The following is a 21,826-nucleotide window of genomic DNA, read 5'->3' on the forward strand; positions in this document are numbered from 1 at the left end:
TTTTTTTTGTTTCTTTTGTTTTTTTGGTTTTTTTAGAATTGGGGAGGTATCTTGCAGAAACAAGCCTAGAAAGTCCAGTTACAGGGGATGAGTAGTTTTAGGCTCTTTCATATATTGCTAGATTGTTTAGACTTTTAGAATCAAAGAATAGAATAAGACCACTAATGAATAAATTGAACTGACTCAGTTGTGAGATACGGTAGGGAGGAAGGCAGAATTTCTACCCTTTTAATTTTCACTTTCTCCTTTTCTATTATTATTCTTAGAAAATAATTAAGATTTTAAATAATTCTCTTCTGTAGCATAGTTGAGAGCTAATAAAGTACAAGCATGATTTTGAAACTACATTAATGAAAAATCAAAGCAACCTCAATGTTTACATTATTAATTAGAAAACTTTGGTAAATTTAGCCTTGCTGTTTGTTCGATTGTCTGAGGATCTTAGTAATTGATCAGAATGCTGAAAGGAAAAGGATTCATTCTTTTACCACATGTAGAGGACTTTTCTTTCTACACGTAGATGTCTATACAGAAGATCCATACTAGGGCGTCCACTGAGAGGGACTGGCTTCCCTGGCTTTCAGGTTGACCTGGTGGCCTCTGTGAAGATCCTGTCAAGTTTTTTGGGAAGTACGTTTGTTTAGCCATTCCACAAGTTAGTGTCGGTGGCTCCCTCTTCTGTTTTCCACCCCGCCTCCCTTGTTTTCTTTTTCCTTCTGTCCCTCCTCCTGTTTTTTTTTCTTCCACCTCCATCTTTACCACTCAGTTCTCTCCAGGTTTTTTGGAGACTGCTTATTGTGTCTGCTTCTCTACTTGATACGAATAACAGTAGAAACCCTATTATATTTCTGCATACTAATTAAAAAAAAGATATTGAAGGTTAGTTTTTCAGGTGTACCACCCTCTAACTGACAACTGGTAGTAACTAGTAGTCATCTATCTTTTAACCCAAATAAGTTTATTTTCACACTGTTATGTTTGAATGACTCCATTACTTTTTCCCCCTGTTCTTTCTTGCCATCACTGTCTTTTGAAGAGAATTCCAGTGTTGAGAACTGTATGACTTTTTTTTTTTTTTTTTTGTATTTTTCTGAAGCTGGAAACGGGGAGAGAGACAGTCAGACAGACTCCCGCATGCGCCCGACCGGGATCCACTCGGCACGCCCACCAGGGGGCGATGCTCTGCCCTTCCGGGGCGTCGCTCTGCCGCGACCAGAGCCACTCTAGCGCCTGGGACAGAGGCCAAGGAGCCATCCCCAGCGCCCGGGCCATCTTTGCTCCAATGGAGCCTTGGCTGCGGGAGGGGAAGAGAGAGAGAGAGGAAGGAGGGGAGAGGGTGGAGAAGCAAATGGGCGCTTCTCCTATATGCCCTGGCCGGGAATCGAACCCGGGTCCCCCGCACGCCAGGCCGACGCTCTACCGCTGAGCCAACCGGCCAGGGCTGTATGACTTCTTAATGTGGTCCTTTTAAATTTCCGATGATTTCAGAAATCTTTTTGATAGTTTCGCTAGCAACTTGTTGTGGGAGAGCATGGTAGGTTTGCGGGTGTTTGGGAGGAGGGTGGTGTGGCCAGGCCATTTTTGTCATAGTAGGAAGAGCTGGAATTCCAGAGACCTGCTTATCCGGCCTCACTCAACCTGTACAAGTTTGCTGCATGGCCTGGGGCAGCTCTCCTAGAGCTGTAAGTTCTCCCCCTATAAAACAGTAATATTAGTCCACATGTTAGATTTGCTTTTATAGGTTTGTTTGGGGTCCTTAAAACATTTAATATGCTTTAGTAATGTGTTTTTAATAATCCATTATAGATCTGTCATTCCTGAATTAAGTTATTTTTGATGATACATTCAATCTGCAGTTTATGAACTGATTGCTACTTAAAGCCTCCCGTATAAGTTAATTAGTACTTTTCCATGTTTCCAGTGAAGTTATTAAAGATGGTTTTGAAACATTTTTCACAGTTTGTTTTAATGATAAAGGTTTTTTTGTGTGACAGAGACAAAGACAGAGAGAGGGACAGAAAGGCAAGAAGGGAGAGAGATAAGAAGCATCAATTCTTCGTTGTAGCACCTTAGTTGTTTATTGATTGCTTTTTCATATGTGCCTTGATGGGGGGGGGGCTCCAGCAGATCGAGTGACCCCTTGCTCAAGCCAGTGACCTTGGGCTTCAAGCCAGTGACCTTGGGCTTTAAGCCAGAGACCTTTGGGCTCAAGTTAGTGACCATGGGTCATGTCTATGATCCCGTACTCAAGCCGGTGAACCTGTGATCAAACTGGTGAGATTGCACGCCGGCAACCTTGGGGTTCCTTCCAGTTCGATGCTCTGTTCACTGCAGCACCACCTGTTCAGGCTAATGATAAAGCTATTTCTCTCTCCTTCCCATCTCTCGATCCCCCAGGATTTGGGTAGAAAGGGAGACCCTTTCTGATTCCTGTCATCTGAACAACTATCACAGTGCCTGGCACAAAATCGGTTCTCCAAAAATATGTGAACTGAGCTCTCTCTCCCACACTGGATGGACTTCTTGGGATCAAGGATCAGAAACAAGGGGAGGTGGGGACAGGGCATATACTTCTGGGGAGGACTTGTATGGAGCAGGTAGGGGTGGAACTCCAGCAGCTTCCATTAGAGCAGATAAATGGTGAGGATGAGAGAGGTGTCAGGATAAGAGTACAGTACATGGATTTAAGGATTGCCCTGCTGTGAATCTGTGTAAAGTGAAGGTGCATGTGTGCGTTTAGTGTTCTGCACAGTCTTTGTTCTAGGTGCAAATTGCTATGGGGGTTGGCACTAGTCAGTAATTTTATTTTTCAAGTAGCAGCTCAAAACAGGGACATGGCTTTTTTCTTTTGGAGGGTTGGGGATGAGTTCTGATAGAGCCTTTCTATATTATTGTATTCATATTAATATATTCATATGGTCTTCTTAACTTCCAATTTTTTTTGGTTTGTTTTTTTGTATATATAGTAAAGTCCAGACACACTCTTTTCCTCTACAGAGTTGCCCATGAAGTGTTCCTGCCTGCTTTTCCAACCTCATCTTGTTCTCCTTTCCCCTTTTCTTATTAGGTGTCAGTCATACAGACTATCTTAAGTTTGTTTCTAACCCTAAGTCTTTGTTTTCATTTGTTTTCCTTCCTGGGAACTCTGCATGGCTGGGCATCTCTTGTCATTCATGTCTCTCCTGTCACTGCGGAGAAGCTCTCCTGAACACCTGATCTGAAGTAACACATTCAATTGAAGTTAGTCTTTAACACATTATCTTATTTTCTTCATCACTACCTAGTCTCTTTCTCTTTTACTTTTTTTTTTTTAAAGATAGATCTTACTGCTTCTGCTAAAATGTACTGTATTTCCCCATGTATAAGATGATACCATGTATAAGACACCTAATTTTGGGGTCCAAAATTTGAAAGAAAATGTATTACATAAAGTTATTGAACTCAAGTTTTATTCATCATAAAATTCATACAACTCCTCCTCACTATCAAAACTCCATTAGCTTGTCCTCATCTGTGTCTGATGACAAATCACTGTCTTCAATAATGAGCGCAAAAACAAGCACAAAAAAGCGGGAAATGCAAGTAAAAAAAAATCTACAACCACTATAAGATGTACCCAGTTTTCCCTGGCCGGTTGGCTCAGCTGTAGAACGTCAGCCTGGCGTGAGGGGGACCTGGGTTCGATTCCCGGCCAGGGCACATAGGAGAAACGCTCATTTGCTTCTCCACCGCCCCCCCTCCTCCCTCTCTGTCTCTCTCTTCCCCTCCCGCAGCCGAGGCTCCATTGGAGCAAGGATGGCCGGGGCGCTGGGGATGGCTCCTTGGCCTCTGCCCCAGGCGCTAGAGTGGCTCTGGTCGCGGCAGAGCGACCCCCCCCCCCAGGGGCAGAGCATCGCCCCCTGGTGGGCAGGGCGTCGCCCCCTGGTGGGCAGAGCTTCGCCCCCTGGTGGGTGTGCCAGGTGGATCCCGGTCAGGCGCATGCGGGAGTCTGTCTGACTGTCTCTCCCCATTTCCAGCTTCAGAAAAATACAAAAAAAAAAAAAAAAAAAAAGATGTACCCAGTTTTTAGACCCCAAAATTTTTGATAGAAGGTGCATTTTATACATGGGGAAATATGGTAAACTGCATGAAGTCAAGACACTACTATGCTATATTGTAGAACAGTGGTTAAAACACAGAAGACTTTCAGCACTTTAATGAAATGAATCAGTTAATTAGCTGCCGTGTGGTTCAGTGTGAAGTACTTTATTCAGAATTGGTCACTTTGCTTTTTTTGTGTGTGTGTGAGAGAGACAGACACACAGGAAGAGAGAATGAGAAACATCAATTCATAGTTCTGGCACTTGAGTTGTTCATTGATTGCTTCTCATAGGTGACTTGACCAGGGATTCTAGCTGAACCAATGACCCCTTGCTCAGGTCAGTGACTTTTGGGCTCAAGCCATGACCATAGGGTTATGGCGATGATCCCACTCTCAAGCCAGTGACCCCGCGTTCAAGCCAAATGATCCTGTGCTCAAGATAGTGACTTTAGCGTTTTGAACCTGGGTCCTCAGTGTCCCAGGTTGTCGCTCTATCCACTGTGCCACCACCTGGTCAGGCTGGTCACTTTCCTTTATTTGGCAAATATTTATTTATTTATATTTAAAAATTTTTTTCTGCGAGAGAGAGTTGGGGGGACTGACAGGGACAGACAGACAAGAAGGGAGAAAGAGATGTGAGAAGCATTAATTCTTCACTGCGGCACCTTAGTTGTTCATGGATTGCCCTCTCACATGCGCCTTGACTGGGGGGCTACAGCCAAGCCAGTGACCTCTTTGTCAAGCCAGTGACCTTTGACTTTAAGCCAGTGACCATGGGGTCATATCAGTGATCCTGTGCTCGAGTTGGTGAGCCCGCGCTCAGGCTGGTGAGCCTGCGCTCGAGCCAGATGAGCCTGTGCTCAAGCCGACTACCGTGTGGTTTTGAACCTGGGTCCTCAGCATCCCAGGCTGACACTCTATCCACTGCTCCACCGCCTGGTCAGACTGTTCAGCAAATACTTAGTAAGCATATCTTGAGTGTCTTGTTGGACTCCTGGGACTATAGAGATGCTTTAGGTGTCATTGCTGCCACTCAAGGGAGGCAGTCTTAGATACTGATTAAGATTAGCATGGCTTTGGTATTCAAGTTCAGCACTGCCATTTAATAGATTGTGATCTTGGCAAGGTAAAGTCTCTCATTCTTTATTTTTCTACCTACCACATATAGTTATTATTAGGAATAAATAATTATCTAATGCTTGGCATATAATATATACTCAGATATTGACTATTGTTTTAAAACTTGAATTTTATTTTTATTTTAGCTGGTTTGAATTGAACTATAGGGATTTTAAGTAAGGGTATGGATGTTATGTAGAAAAGATAGAAATTCAGAAACGTGAAGGAAGAAGTGAATGACTGATAAAGGAGTAATTAAGGACTTTGAAGCTTTTTCTCAAGTTTCTGTTAATTTTTTTGTATAAAGTCCATTCAGGCATGTTAATTTCTTGTTGCCAGGTTTCCATGGATCTCAATAGTGCCAGCACTGTTGTTCTTCGGGTCTTAACACAGGCCACCAGTCAGGATACTGCTGTGCTAAAACCGGCTGAGGAGCAGCTGAAACAGTGGGAAACGCAGCCAGGTTTCTATTCAGTGTTGTTGGTAAGTTGTTCTAAAACTGTTCATTATTATTATTATTTATTATTATTTTATTTTGTATTTTTCCTAAGTGAGAAGTGGGGAGCGGCAGACAGACAAATTCCTGCATGTACCCGACCGGGATCCACCTGGCATGCCCCCTAGGGGGGCGATGCTCTGCCCATCTGGGGAGTTGCTCTGCTGTAACTGGAGCCATTTAGCGCCCAAAGTGGAGGCCATGGAGCCATCCTCAGTGCCTGGGCCAACTTAGTTCCCATGGAGCCTTGGCTGGAAGAGGGGAAGAGAGAGATAGAGAGAAAGGAGAGGGGGAAGGGTGGAGAAGCTGATGGGCACTTCTCCTGTTTGCCCTGACCGAGACTCGAACCTGGGACTTCCACAGGCCAGGCCAATGCTCTACCACTGAGCCAACTGGCCAGGGCCAGTTCACTATTATTTTTAATAAAGACATCATTATATTAATTGTTTCAAAAACCTACTTGTGGTTTACTTAGTGAGACTGATCTAAATATTTGGCTGCATTGTACTGCCATTTACTAATTCAGGGCATGGCTCTTAGAGGGCTTTTAAGAAACGTTTGTTGATGGGTGAATAAGTAAATGAGTGGGTTATTGGAAGTATCTACTTAGAAGGTTACGAGGCTGATGTTCTGTTTAAGCATGTTAATGCTGACCTCAAGACTACAGGCAGTCTGCTTCCATGTTTGTCTTCATCCTTGTCCCAGTGATGTTGTCAGAGTTGTTCAGTCTCCCGCTGCAGCATCAGAGCCAGGTCTACCTTCTCAGTGTGTTTCACTTTAAAACAGGCTTAATATTTTTTTGTGGTTTATTTTTTGGTGACAGAGACAGAGAGAGACAGAGAGAGGGACAGATAGGGACAGACAGAAAGGGAGAGTAATGAGAAACATCAGTTATTTGTTGCAGCACCTTAGTTGTTCATTGATTGCTTTCTCATATGTGCCTTGACCGGGGTGGGGGGGTGGGGGTGGGGAGAGCTATAGCAGACCGAGTGACCCTTGCTTACGCCAGCGACCTTGGGTTCAAGCTGGTGAGCCTTGCTTAAACCAGATGAGCCCGCGCTCAAGCTGGCGACCTCGGGGTTTAGAACCTGAGTCCTTCGTGTCCCAGTCTGTGCTCTATCCATTGCGCCACTGCCTGGTCAGGCTCCAGGCTTAACATTTTTATTTTCTTGATGTATCTGCACTTTTCCTGAGTGTTATGGGAAATAGAATAATAATTAAATTAACAATATATGCTTTAAGTAAACCTTTCTGAAAGTTTAAAGCTTTTGTTGAGTTTATAGTGTTTTCCCAGTGCCAGAATGAAAGAATATTGTTTTGTGTTGAGGGCCTTCCTTACTCTTTTCTTTTGGAGGTTTGAGAACTGTGTTTAGTGTTTGAGATTTAGTTTCTGGTAAGGGCAGTGAGACTACCAGTGGATCAAAAATTGATCTAATATTTGTGCCTAGGTGACAAATTTACAGCAAATCTGTTTACCCTATCTTATAAAATAGAAAATTATAGTTATTAACGTATTTTAATTTCATGGCATAAGTGATTGACTTGTTTGTTAAATGTAAGGAAATACTGGTCATGAGTGTAAGGGAAATTAAGCAGCGGTCCCCAAACTTTACACAGGGGGCCAGTTCACTGTCCCTCAGACCACTGGAGGGCCCAACTATAAAAAAACTAGGAACAAATCCTTATGTACACTGCACATATCTTATTTTAAAGTAAAAAAATAAAACGGGAACAAATACTATATTTAAAATAAAGAACAAGTAAATTTAAATCAATAAACTGACCAGTATTTCAATGGGAACTATGCTCCTCTCACTGACCACGAATGAAAGAGGTGCCCCTTCCAGAAGTGCGGCGGGGGCCGCATGCGGCCTGCGGGCCGTAGTTTGGGGACCCCTGGTCTAGAGTCATATTTAATATAACATGAAAGTGGCTGTTCGGCTCAGTAACAAAAAGGTAAAAAAGCAGATTGATTTTTAAAGATGCTAATGAAAATGTCTTATATAGATAATCCCAGCATCATTTTGTAAATTTTGGTCACAGTATAAATATTTAGAAAATATTTAAATATTTTTACTCTTCATATGCTTATTTGAATGAATGTGCTCTATAAGTGGCATTGTGTTCATGCCAAAATATAAAACACTTTCGGAATTTCTTATTTTTGTAACTGCTGGACCTTAAAAACACCAATAGGCTTGCTTGATTGATGTTGATGTTTTGTATAACATTATTAACATTAAATGCCTCCTGCCCTGGCTGGATAGCTAGGTTGGTTAGAGCAGTGGTCCCCAACCCCTGGGCCGCGGACCAGTACCGGTCCGTGGGCCATTTGGTACCGGTCTGCAGAGAAAGAATAAATAACTTACATTATTTCCGTTTTATTTATATTTAAGTCTGAACGATGTTTTATTTTTTAAAAATGACCAGATTCCCTCTGTTACATCCGTCTAAGACTCACTCTTGACGCTCGTCTCGGTCACATGATACATTTATCCGTCCCACCCTAAAGGCCGATCCGTGAAAATATTTTCTGACATTAAATCGGTCCATGGCCCAAAAAAGGTTGGGGACCACTGGGTTAGAGTATCAGCCCAAGCACAGAGGTTGCCAGTTTGATCCCTGGTCTGAGCATAGACAGGAACAGATTGATTGATGTTCCTGTCTTTTTCTCTCTCTCCCTTCCTCTCTTTCTAAAATCAGTAAATAAGAAAATATTAAATGCCTAAACCTTTGTTTTTTCTTTTTTTTTTAACGAGAGAAAAACAGAAAGGGAGAGAAATGAGAAGCATCTACTCATAGTTGTAACACTTGTTCATTGATTGCTTCTCATATGTGCCTTGACTGGGGGCCTCTAGCCAAGCAAGTGACCCCTTGCTCCACCTACAAGCTGGATGAGCCTGCTCTCATGCCGATGACCTTGGGGTTTTGAACCTGGAACCTTAGCATCCCAGGTCAACGCTCTCTCCACTGTGCCACCACCTTTTAGGCCAGTGCCTAAACCTTTTGTTTTTAGTTTTGCCACCTATACCTTTCTTCTTAGAGGGATAGTAAAATTTCATTTTATTATTTATTTATTTCTTCCCACTTCATTTCTGTTCATTCACTAATTTGCTCAATAGGTATTTATGAAGATTCCACCATGCTGGACTCTCTGTTAGACTTCAGGTATAAGATATATTACTATTTCTGTCATTGAGGTTTCTCTACATAAGGTTGTGTTTAAGAAGCCAGTTCTGGGTGTTTGAGTTGTTCTTGGTTTGAGGTGCAGTGTAATTTCAGTCAGTTGACGTATTCCTTAACATAGTTTTCCATTTGTCCTATGTGCCCACTATTCTAGATAAGTTTTTTTAAGAAGAAATAAAATACTTTAATTCTCAATGTTTGTGATATTTTATTTTTGTATTGATTGTCATTTTATTTTTCATATTTATGATATATATTTTTTTTCTTTATTGTTCAAGACCCTTTAACATTTTAGGTAATACTGGTTTGGTGGTGATGAAGTCCTTTAGCTTTTTCTTGTCTAGGAAGCTCTTTATCTGTCCTTTGATTCTAAATGATAGCTTTGCAGGGTAGAGTAATCTTGGTTGTAAGTCTTTGCTTTTTATCATTGAATATTAAAGTTTCTGTTGAGAAATCAGCTGACAGCCTTATGGGAGCTTCTTTGTAAGTAACTAACTGCTTTTCTCTTGGTGCTTTTAAGATTTTTTTGCATTTTAATTATAAAGTATCTTGGTATAGGCCTTTTGGGGTTCATCTTGTTTGGGACTCTCTGTGCTTCCTGGACTTTTATTTCTATTTTCATCACCAGATTAGGGTAGTTTTCTGTCATTATTTTTTCAAATAGGTTTTTATTTTCTTGCTCTCTTCTCCTCCCGGCACCCATATGATGTCATTATTGGTACGTATACCTTAAGCCAGGGGTCTCAAACTTGCGGGCCGCATGCGGCCCGCTGAACAATTTTGTACTGATTTTTTTTTTGTTTTCAACTGCAGTGAGAAAAGTGTTGCGTAACAGTTGCCTTTTGTAGACCTACTGCGGCCTGCCAAACGGCTGTGATCTTGCTCTGCGGCCCACATGCTGAGTTGAGTTTGAGACCCCTGCCTTAAGCTGTCCCAGAGGTTCCTTACACTATCTTCATTTTGTTGGATTCTTTTTTCACTTTACTGTTCTGATTGGGTGTCTTCTGCTTTTTTACATTCCAAATTGCTGATTTCATTTCTCAATTTTGTCTATTGATTCTCTGTAAACTCTTTTCCATTTTATTTAATATCCATTTCTGACAGGTTTTTTTTTTTATGGCTTCTGTGTCCTTTTTCATGCTGTTGAAGTTCTAACTAAGTTTCTTGAGCATTTTTATAATCACTGTTTCGAACTCTATATCTGGTAGTTTACTTGTCTCCGTTTCATTTAGTTCTTTTTCTGAAGACTTCTTTTATTTTGGACATGTTTCTTTGTCTCCACATTTTGGCTGCTTTCCTATATTTGTTTCTATGTATTAGGTAGAGCTGTTACGTCTGTTAGTCTTGGTAGAGTGGCATTGTATAGTAGGTGTCCTTTAGGGCCCAGTGGTACAGCCCCCCCCCCAGTGTCCCAAGCTGGGCGCTTGAGGTGCGCCCCTGTGTGGGACTACGTGCCCCTGTGTGGGCTGTGCACTGTCTTTTTCTAGTTGAACCTTTTTATTTTTATTTTTCTTAGCGAGAGAGACAGAGACAGAAATAGAGACAGAAGGAGGGACAGATAGGAACAGACAGGACGGAAAGGAAAGAGATGAGAAGCATCCGTTCTTCATTGCGGCACCTTAGGTCATTGATTGCTTTCTCATATGTGCCTTGACCGCGGAGCTCCAGCAGATCGCGAGACCCCTTGCTCAAGCCAGCGACCTTTGGTCTGAAGCCAGTGACCATGGGGTCATGTCTGTGATCCTACCTCATGCTCAAGTCAGTGACACTGCTCTCATGCCGGTGAGCCCATGCTCAAGCCAGTGACCTTAGGGTTTTGAACCTGGATCTTCTGCATCCCAGTCTGATGCTCTGTTCACTGTGCTACCGCCTGGTCAGGCCTAGTTGAGCGTTGGTTGCCACTGGCCTCAGTGATAGGGATTGCGCACCCCACCTCCCAGGCTAAGAACCAGCACCAATTATAGCGGAGAAGCTGCTGTGTAGGAGTCAACCCTATGGAGCAGGACTTGCTTCAGTGGGGCTTTGGTGCTCACTGCTTCCGCCCTGGAGTGTGTTGCTCATGAAGGTGGTAGGGCAGTACTCTGGCATGTTCTGAAGCTGTCTACTGGGCGCACTGGCTCTGGGGCTTCCTGGGAGGTGCAAGTGTAGCCAGTGCCTGTACCATGCCTGGGGCCTCCTGGCATGAGCTACAGAGTGATATACAGATGGCTGCTACCTGTGCTGGGCTTGGAGGTGTCCAGGAGAGGCCAAGCTGTGAACTAAGGCCTGTTGCTGCTAGTGCTGGGCCTGGAGCCACTTGGCCAGATACTGCTTATTTGAGACGTTTTAGGAATGTTTGAAGCATGCGGCAGGAGAAGCATTTGTATGGAGAAACCACTGGAAACAGTTTGGGTGGACCTGCTAGTTAGGTCAGGCGAGGTCTCAGGGAAGCACCAGGTCAGGGCCAACAGTGTAATCCAGGTTGATGGCAACTCAAATATGGTGCCTGCCTAGTAGGTCTGTGGGAGGCAGACCCAGAAAAGGGACAGTGGCCTCTGTCAGCACTTCTGTCTGGGAGAAAGCTGTCCTCCTAGCTCTTGTCCTGATTCTAGACAATTCAGTTCTCCCCCCTATGTCCCTGTAGCTTTTTGAGTTGGCTGCTCCAGCGCTGGAACTCAGTGAGTAGGTCAGAGTAAGTCCATATGCTAGTCCTTTAAAAGGAACTCCAGTAGCCCTCCTTCTCACTCAGCCACAATCTCCACTGGTGTTTACAGCCAGAAGTTATGGGGAACTTTTCTTCCTGGCCCTGGACTGTGCTGGCAGGCCTCGTGTGGAACTGAGACTCCTGGCTTCTCAGGGAGGAACTCTGCAGCTGAGATGTACCTGCAGAATTTTATCTACACCTGTGGCTGTGAGGCCAGCCATTTATGCCCCTCCTACCAGTTTCCATGTGGCTTCTTCAAATCCCTAGGTGTAGAACTTCCATTCAGCTAGAATTCTGGTGGTTCTGAAGTATGGGTGTTCTGTGGTTTAGTTGTAATTCTGATGTGGTTGTGGGAGGAAGCGAGTACCACATTTACTGAAGCCTCCACCTTGACCAAAAGTCCCTTGATGTTTTAAATTATAGTATAAATATTAGATTTACTATTCTTTTTTATTTTTATTAACATTTATACCTATCAGTTAAACATTTTTGATAATGATTTAAATAATTTAAAAATATTTTTATTTATTGATTTTAGAGAGAGGAGAGAGAAAGAGAAAGGGGAAGAGTGGGAACCATCAACTCATAGTAGTTGCTTCCATATGTACCTTGACTGGGCAAGGCTGGGGTTTTGAACCAGTGACCTCAGCATTCCAGGTTGATGCTCTATCCACTGCACCACCACAGGTCAGGTTAAATAAATTTTTGGTTAAAAGATTTAGAGGTCACAGAACAACCATAGTTTTCTCTTTGACTATTAAGATTACGTTGCATGGTTTTAGCTTATACAATCATTTTTATGGTCTCCCACTATTGTGCAAAGTGAGGATTACCTGTATTATTAACACAGGGAGTAAATTTTTTAGGTGGTTAATTTTGAGTTGAAATTATTCACATCATATCTGCCTTTATATAACTTAAAATAATGTTCTATTAAACTTGATTGTAAACACACTTGTTTTAATGAGGAAAATACTTTTATTTCTTATTTAGACATTAAATTTAATGGGGTGACATTGATCAATAAGAGTACACAGAATTTAGGTGAACATTACTATAACATTTGAACTGTTGATTGCTTTGTGTACCTGTCACCCAAAGTCAGTCAGATCATATTTCATCATTATATACTATATTTATCTTTAAACATTTTATTTATTGATTGGGTTTTTTTGTTTGTTTGTTTTTTGGGTTTTTTTTAGTGAGAAGGGAGAGAAAAGGTGGCAGCGAGGATTTGGAAACATCACTGCATTGTTGCCTTTTTTTTTAAGACTATTTATTCATTAGCTAGGAAGAGAGAGAGAGAGAGAAAAAGGGAGGAGCAGGAAGCATCAGTTCCCATATGTGCCTTGACCAGGCAAGCCCAGAGTTTTGAACTGGAGACCTCAGCGTTCCTCCAGGTCGATGCTTTATCCACTGTGCCACCACAGGTCAGGCCTCATTGTTGCTTCTTTTTTTTTTTTTAATTTTTAAATTTTATTTTATTTATTCATTTTGAGAGAGGACAGAGAGAGGAAGAGAGAGAGACAGAGAGGAGAGAGAAACAGAGAGAGAGAGAGAAGAGGGGAGGAGCTGGAAGCATCAATTCCCATATGTTCCTTGACCAGGCAAGCCCAGGGTTTCGAACCGGTGACCTCAGCATTTCCAGGTCGACGCTTTATCCACTGCGCCACCACAGGTCAGGCTGTTGCTTCTTGTAATGTGACTGGACCTGGCAAGCCCAGGGTTTTGAACTGGCAACCTGAAAATACTTTGAAATAATTTATTTAATAGCATGTAGTAATAACTCAGGGGCTTTGACTCCTTAGAATGTTTTTTTTCCTTCTTTTCTAAGTGAGAGGAGGGGAGATAGACTCCCACATGTGCCCTGACTGGGATCCACTGGGAAGCCCCCATCTAGGGCTGATGCTCTGCCCATCTGACACCATGCTCACAACTGAGCTATTCTTAGTGCCTGAGGCGGAAGCTCCATGTAGTCATCCTCAGTGCCCTGGCCAACACACTCAAATCAATCGAGCCACGGCTGCAGGAGAGGAAGGGCGGGCAAGGGGAGGGGTGGAGAACTAGATGGGTGCTTCTCCTGTGTGCCCTGACTGGGACTCGAACCCAAGACATCCACATGCCAGGCCGACGCTCTACCAATTTGCCAACTGGCCAGGGTTCCTTAGAATGTTTGAATCTATGCTGTGATAGGTCTATTTTTTATTTTTTAATTTAGAAGGTGTTTATTTTAGTTCTGTATGTGTGTAGGTTGTGATAATATGAGGTTTATTAGGAAAAATTTCAAACATATTTAAAAATAAAATAATGTAATGAATCTCCACCTATTCATTACTCCACTTAAACAATTAACATTCTACTGAGCAGGTATACTTTCTTAGATGAATATAAAGATACAGTATTTAGAAAATAACATGGTGTATATAGGGGTATAATTTAAATTAGACATTCCATTTAAATATGTTTGTATTTTGTTGTGGGTATATTAATTATACTTTTAACTTATATGTTTATTCTAATACTGTGTTTTTTATTTACAGAATATTTTCACAAACCACACTCTGGATATAAATGTAAGGTGGCTTGCTGTGCTGTATTTTAAAAATGGAATTGATCGTTACTGGAGACGTGTAGCACCTCAGTAAGTTTCATCACTCTCTTCCCCCCAGGGTAATCCTTCCCAAATTCAGGGAGGTGTTGTAATGTACCTCTTAATCTTCATTCATTATGTAAAAGAATGAGTTTATGCTTACTTCAGCAGCAGCCCTTGTACTGAAATTAGAACATGCAGGGAAGATTAGCATGGTCCCTGTGCTAGGATGACATGCAAGTTTGTGAAGTGTTTGACATTTAAAAGAAAAGTGTATTACTTAATAAAGGAGAAAAGTGTTCTGTGTAGTAATTACAAATCAATATTCATATTATTGTTTTTCTTTGACTTTTTTTTATTTTGGGAAGGCAGTGTATAGATTTCTTGTTGGCCTCCTTTTAAGACTCTCTAATTTTTTTAAAAATTTTATTTATTGATTTTGAGAGAGAGAGAGGAGGGAGGAGGAGTGGGAAGCATCAACTTGTAGCTATCTACAAGTTGTGTAGATAGCTACATGTGTCTTGACCGAGCAAACTGGGGGCCTCGAACTGGTGACCTCAGCATTCCAGGTTGATGTTTTATCCACTGCACCACCACAGGTTAGGTAGAGGATCTCTAATTTTATGGGCACAAAACAAAGGCTGAATTGAATGAGTCATGTTGAAAAAGTCTTTTTAAGTATGAGGTTAGGATTTTGGAAAAAAAGTCATTGAGAAGAAAATCTCAGGTTATTTCTGAGCCAGCTGGTTGTTAATTTTCTAGTCTTCTGCATAATTCCTTTGTGGTGGGAATGGGATAGTATATACTTGTAATCTCATCAGATTCAGTTGTAACTGCTCTTTTGGTGGTTAAGTGGACATATTTTCCCTTGATAATTAAGTACATGTTATATAATTAATATGATCCTGGAATGGATTTGATAGAATTTTAGTGAACTTGGTGAAGAAGCAACATCACCTTTGCTCTCCAGTAGATGGCACCATAGTTCTTATAAATATAAGGCCTTTAAAAAAAACCTGAGTGCTTCAAAGTGCATATAAAATATGCCCTTGAATAATATTGGAAGCAAGTAGAACATATTAAGGCTGCATTTAAGATACTGTAGCATAGAGCAGACCCATCTCTTCTTATTTTAAAATTCATAATTTTGAGAGAGACAGTTTTTAATGATGAGAAACTGTGTATTGAGTTATTGAAAACAATGCAACAGCCCAACCTTTTCTACTGCGATGTTCAGTTAAATTTTAATTTTAATTTTTAATTTTTTATTTTTATTTATTCATTTTTAGAGGGGGGGGGAGGAGCAGGAAGCATCAACTCCCACATGTGCCTTGACCAGGCAAGCCCGGAGTTTTGAAACGGCGACCTCAGCGTTCCAGGTCGACACTTTATCCATTGCGCCACCACAGGTCAGGCCAATCCAGTTAAATTTTAGATGTTTCTTTTTTTCGACAAACTGAGAGTCAGAGGGACAGGTAGGAACAAACAGGCAGGAAGGGAGAGGGATCAGAAGCATCAGTTTTTCGTTGGAGCACCTTAGTTGTTCATTGATTGCTCTTTCATATGTGCCTTGACCTTGGTGCTCCAGCAGAGCGAGTGACCCCTTGCTCAAGCCAGGGACCTTGGGATCAAGCCAGTGACCTTTGGGCTCAAGCCAGTGAACATAGGGTCATGTCTGTGATTCCATGCTCAAGCCAGCAACCTCGCACTCAAGCGGGCGACCCTTGCTCAAACCAGCGACCCCATAAAGCCAGCAACATCAGGGTTTCGAACCTGGGTCCTCTGCGTCCCAGTCCGACGCTCTGTTCACTGCACCTCCACCTGGTCAGGCTTAGATGTTTCTTAAAATTGACATTTTACTGGTTATATGAAGAATATAATTATAATGAGTATAAATAGTCATTTATAATGACTGGAAAAGAGTAAATTATGATTAAATATTTCAGATTGTACTTTCACATAAAGAATTAGAAACCGGAATTTACTTTAAATTTTAAAAATTAAGCTGTCTGTTTAGTATATATTGAGATACAGACTGGAAAGGAGATGAATATACTTAGGGAAAAAAGATGTTAAGAATGTACTGAGAAAGGGAGCGAAGGAACAAAGATTAGTAATCAAACTAATACACAAATTGACACTTAAAATCTGCTTGCTTAGTTTTTTTTTAAAGATTTTATTTATTCATTTTAGAGAGGGGACAGAGAGAGAGAGAGAGAGAGAGAGAGAGAGAGAAGGGTGGGAGGAGCAGGAAACATCAACTTCCATATGTGCCTTGACCAGACAAGCCCAGGGTTTTGAACCAGCAACCTCAGCATTGCAGGTCGATGCTTTATCCACTGCACCACCACCGGTCAGGCTTGCTTGTGTTCTTATCTAAGTTTCATGTTATATAATTCCTTCTCTTAACCACTATTTCCACAGAATGAGGATTAATTTAAACTTATATATCATTATATACAATGCAACTGTAATTGGGTCCTAAGTAATTAGATACTATTCAGGTTCTCCTTGGGATATAGTAGTCTGAATTTATCTAATGATAACATGTACATAAAACTGAAGGTGGAATGTTAACTTTTGGAGAATTATTAAAGTCTCCTGCATGTTAATGGTTTGTTTTCTATAATATGTTTATATTTTTTAATTTTTTACATAGTTTCTCTCTATGTATCCTTTGGTAGCTAATAATTATATTCTTTTTGGGGGGTTGGGAGAAAGAAAAACAGGAAGAGAGAGAGGTGAGAAGCATCAACTCATAGCTAAGTCACTTTACTTGTTCATTGATTGCTTCTCATATGTGCCTTGATCAGTGGGTCTCAAGCTGAGCCAGTGACCTCTTGCTCAAGCCAGCAACCTTGGACTCAAGTCAGTGACCTTGGGATGATGATGATGATACAGCATTCAAGCTGGCAAGCCTGCACTTAAGCCAGAGACCTCGGGGTTTCGAACCTGGGATCTCAGCATCCCAGGTGGATGCTCTATCCACTGTGCCACCACCAGTCAGGCTAATCATATTCTCTAAGTTAAAATGATGTAAACTGTTAAACCTGTTTTCTTGGCATAGAAGAAAACTCAAATTTTAAGCTTGAAGCAAAACATAGCAGAAAACATTTCAGAGGTCTGATAATAGAAGGCAGCTATTAAAGTTGGAAAATTAGAGATCATTTCTAATGGAAGAGCATAGACTTTCATTGGACTTTGACTCTTTACCCAAATGTTTATCTTAATCATGTTTTTTGTTTGTTGTTTTTTTTTTGTATTTTTCTGAAGCTAGAAACGGGGAGAGACAGTCAGACAGACTCCCGCATGCGCCCGACCGGGATCCACCGGCACGCCCACCAGGGGGCAACGCTCTGCCCCTCCGGGGCGTCGCTCTGTTGCGACCAGAGCCACTCTAGCGCCTGGGGCAGAGGCCAAGGAGCCATTCCCAGCGCCCGGGCCATCTTTGCTCCAATGGAGCCTCGGCTGCGGGAGGGGAAGAGAGAGACAGAGAGGAAGGGGGGGGGAGGGGTGGAGAAGCAGATGGGCGCTTCTCCTGTGTGCCCTGGCCGGGAATCGAACCCGGGACTTCTGCATGCCAGGCCGATGCTCTACCACTGAGCCAACTGGCCAGGGCCAATCATGTTTTCTTATTTGTTTACCACCTTGAGCATTGGTTGGCAAAAGTAGGTTTACAGTTCATTCTTGTATTATTATTTATTAATAATTGTATTTAGTTGTATTATTTGTCTTTTTCCATATGAACAACTGTAAACCTACTTTTGCCCACCCCATGTAACATATTTAGAAAGTACATAAATGACAGGTACAATTTGAATGTTTTTAATATGGACACACCCATGTGACTATCATTTAGAACTAGAGAAGACATTACTAGTACACGAGAAGCCTCCCTGCTGCCCCGACTCAGTCATTTATTTTACTCCATAAAGTAAGTACAATCAGACATCTCTCACAATAGATTAGTTTCCCCTGTTTCTGAAATTTATACAAGTAGAAATCATATAGTATGTTCTTTTTTGTGTCTGGCTTTTATTCAGTATTATATTTGTGAGATTTAACCATGTAGTTGCATAGAGCAGTAGTTTACTCTTTTATATAGGAGCACCACATTTTATTTTAGGAACATAGCACAATTACCTACTTGTTTTGGTGATGGCCAGTAAGATTGTTTCTAGTTATTGACTGTTAAAAATAATGCTTCCTTAAAAACTCTTTTGTGCCTGACCAGGCGGTGGCGCAGTGGGTAGAGCAGGGGTCCCCAAACTTTTTACACAGGAGGCCAGTTCACTGTCCCTCAGACCATTGGAGGGCTGGACTATAAAAAAAACTATGAACAAATCCCTATGCACATTGCACATATCTTATTTTAAAGTAAAAAAACAAAATGAGAACAAATACAATATTTAAAATAAAGAACAAGTAAATTTAAATCAACAGACTGACCAGTATTTCAATGGGAACTATGGGCCTGCTTTTGGCTACTGAGATGGTCAGTGTCCGATTCCATATTTATCACTGCTAGCCGTAACAAGTGATGCAAGTATGCATCAGTTAGACTAGATCTGGTTGGAGATTTTAGATGTTTCCCCTATTATAAGACACCTCCTAAAAATAAGACAGCCCCCGTCTTTTGGGGGTAAAATTAATATAAGAGAGGGTCTTATAATAGGGGAAACACGGTGTGTAGTAATGTGGGGAGACTTTTGGGCAAAGGGAGGTTATAGGGGCCATTATGTTGTTGTACATTTGGGGGAGTATGGGAGCCATTATACTGTATAGTAATGGTTATAGTGCTTTGCCTTTCTTCCTACTTCTGCTGTTATTTCACATTGCTTCCAGAGATGTGGGGCGCCGCAGCCACAGACCGGATATGCGTCATATGACACACTTCCGGAGCCTTAACCTGTGCGTTCTGCGTCACTGGAAGTAGTACTGTGCGTGAGCGACGCCACGCTTTGCTACGCCACCACATACAGTACTCCAGGAGCACAGGATGCGGATGGGGATCAAACCGTCAACCTCTACCCCTTGGGATGATGTGTTAACCAGCTGAACTATCTGCCCAGAGCGAGGCTTTTCTTCTTAATCATGGCTTTAGTTAGTTTAGTTTCATGAGCCTTGATATGTAGTATTGTCATTATAAGTTAGTTAAAAATATTTTAAATTCCTCCTGTGACTTTTTTTTTAGACTCATGGTTTAATTAGAAATATGCACAGTGACTGTCAGTATGTTAGTTACATGTTTGTTACTGATTCCTTGAAATGTGCTGTCTTCTTTTATGATTCCAGCATATGGTATTTTAGTAAATGTTTTGTGTGCATTTAAAATAATGGGGGTTTTGCCGTTGTGGATTGTAATGTTTTATATATGTCAGTTAGGTCGGACTTGTTAATTACGCTATGAATCTTTTATAATATCGTTGTTGTATTTGTGCTGCTTTCCCCATCATTTACTGAGAGATGTGTGTTGATCTCTAAATATAATTAAGGGCACACCTATTTTCATTTTGTTTTTGCTCTCTTTATATTGAGGCTGTATTATAGGATCATACAAATTCAGGATTGTTATACTCCCTGTAGAACTGACCTTGCCCTAATTTTGAAATGTTCCTCTTATATTTACCAATATGTTTTAACTTAAAAGTCTTGTTTATCTGATTTTAACAGAGCCACACCAGCCATCTTATGGTTGCATGGTACATATTTCTCGGCTTTTTCTTTTAATTTTCTTTGTGTTCTACTCATAATGTTTCTCTTATAAGTAGCAAATAGTTGGGTTTTGTTTTTATCCAATCTAATAAATTTCTTAATTTTAGTATTATATCTATTTACATTTAATATAATTACTGATAAAGTTGAGGTTAAGTCCACCATCTTTGTTTATTTAGGTTGGGGTTAAGTCTTCCGTTCACTATTTGTTTCTGTTTGCTTCTGTCTTATCTCTGTCCCTTCCTTCTTTTTTTCTTTCTTGCCTTCCTTTGAATTAGTTGTTATCATTTTTTCCCTCCACAAGATTATTAGGACACTTTTATTACTCAAATGATTTTCCTAGAGATTATAACATGCATCCTTGATTTACAGAGATTATTCTCAGGTTAGTACTTTGCTTTTTCCAGATAATGCAAGAACTGTGTAATATGTTAACTTCATTTATGTCTTCCTGTCTTTTTGTGCTTCTGTTGAGTAGTTTAATTCTGTACATATTTTAAACTGCACAAGACAGTCAGGCTTCCTGAATCTGGGGCCATTTGTCTTTTGCCTGAAGAACTGTCTTTAGTATTTTTAGTGAACATTGTAAATGAACTCTCTTAAAAACAAAAGTTCTGTTTTCTTACTATGTTTCAGTCAGGATTTTTTCCACTCAACTACCTTTTAGTTACCTTTATTTCATTTATTGGGTTTACCAGTTCTAGGCTTTCCCTTTGGAATTTTTTAAAAAACAGATTCCAGTTTTCTGGCAAATTTCTTCTTCTTTTACCTATTTACTTTTCTTTCTCTCTTTCCTTTCTTTTAAGTGAGAGAGTGGGAGATAGTGAGCAGACTTCTGCATGTGCCCCGACCAGGATCCACCCAGCAACATTGTCTGTGGCCAGTGCTTGAGTACTGAGCTATTTTTAGTGCCCAAGGCTGATGTGCTTGGACCAACCGAGCATTTCTCAGCACCTGCACCAATGCTAAAACCATTTGAGTCACTGGCTGTGGGAGGGAATGAGGGAGAGTATTGGGAGAGAGAGTGGACAGGAGCAGATGGTCACTTCTGTGTGCCCTGACTGGGCATCAAACCTGGGACAGCATGGTTGATGTTCTATCCACTGAGCCACCAGCCAGGGCAAATACCTATTTTCATGAATGTAATCATTCTAAATATTTAAAGTGTGATTTTGATAATTACAGTGTCTATATCTCCTGATTCTATATTTATTTTGATTTCAGTCATTTTTTGATCGAATGCTGAATGTTAAGGGAAAATTGGAAAGGTTTGAATTCTGCTTTCTTTCTCAGAATTTCATTTTCAAGCAAATAGAGTATGACTTCAGCCGTGATCTTGTTAAGGGTGGTCTTTTGCTGGTTAACTCAATCCTCTTACTTTTAGCCTTCCTGGGGTTTCAACTGCAAGCCTTGGGTGTTTACCAAGGTATGACCTCCTTGGTGGGCTCTGAACTTCATTTTCTGTCTTTCCAGCAGTGTGAGAACTCTCCTTAGCTTTAGTCTATTAGCTGCTACTTCCAGCTTGATTTCTTGTGGGCGTATACCTCACAGGGAGTCTTTTAAGTCCTGGCTGCTGCCTTCATTGTTTTTTGGTGCTGTGTTAGTTTCCCATTTCCCATAGAAGTCTAAAGTTAAGATGCTTGGCAGAGCGGTGCTCACTCTGAAGGCTTTAGGGAAGAATCTTTCCTTGTATATTGTTAGCTTCTGGTTGCAGTTTACAGTCTTTGGGGTTCCTTGGCTTGCAGCTGCAGCACCCTGATGCCCACCCTAATCCAGTGTGACTTCATTTTAAGTTGCTTACATCAGTAAAATCCATTTCCCAATAAAGTCACAGGTCTTAAAGTTAGCACTTGAACTTTTTTTTTTTTTTTTGGGGGGGGGGAACAGTTCATCTCTACGATGCCTTAAAACTTGTGTTTAATTCTCTACAACTTGTATAGCTGATTTTATTGAGTT

The 21,826-nt window shown here is 41.1% G+C and overlaps 1 protein-coding gene and 1 non-coding gene across 3 annotated transcripts in view; both read left to right on the forward strand.

The window, feature by feature from the left end:
- IPO11 (importin 11) overlaps nt 1–21,826 on the forward strand; it is a 231,259-nt gene that overhangs the window by 14,366 nt on the left and 195,067 nt on the right. For both annotated transcript variants that reach the window (XM_066375687.1, XM_066375677.1), the window contains exons 2-3: nt 5,540–5,683; nt 14,106–14,206. In XM_066375687.1, the coding sequence (XP_066231784.1) occupies nt 5,546–5,683; nt 14,106–14,206 (239 nt within the window). In that variant the 5' untranslated portion in view covers nt 5,540–5,545. The remainder of the gene's footprint in view (nt 1–5,539; nt 5,684–14,105; nt 14,207–21,826) is intronic.
- LOC136390320 (U6 spliceosomal RNA) lies at nt 14,311–14,419 on the forward strand. The gene has a single exon (XR_010748729.1). It is a non-coding gene; the product is annotated as a U6 spliceosomal RNA (small nuclear RNA).

This window comes from Saccopteryx leptura, chromosome 1 (genome assembly GCF_036850995.1).
Source record: "Saccopteryx leptura isolate mSacLep1 chromosome 1, mSacLep1_pri_phased_curated, whole genome shotgun sequence".
NCBI classification, from domain to species: domain Eukaryota; kingdom Metazoa; phylum Chordata; class Mammalia; order Chiroptera; family Emballonuridae; genus Saccopteryx; species Saccopteryx leptura.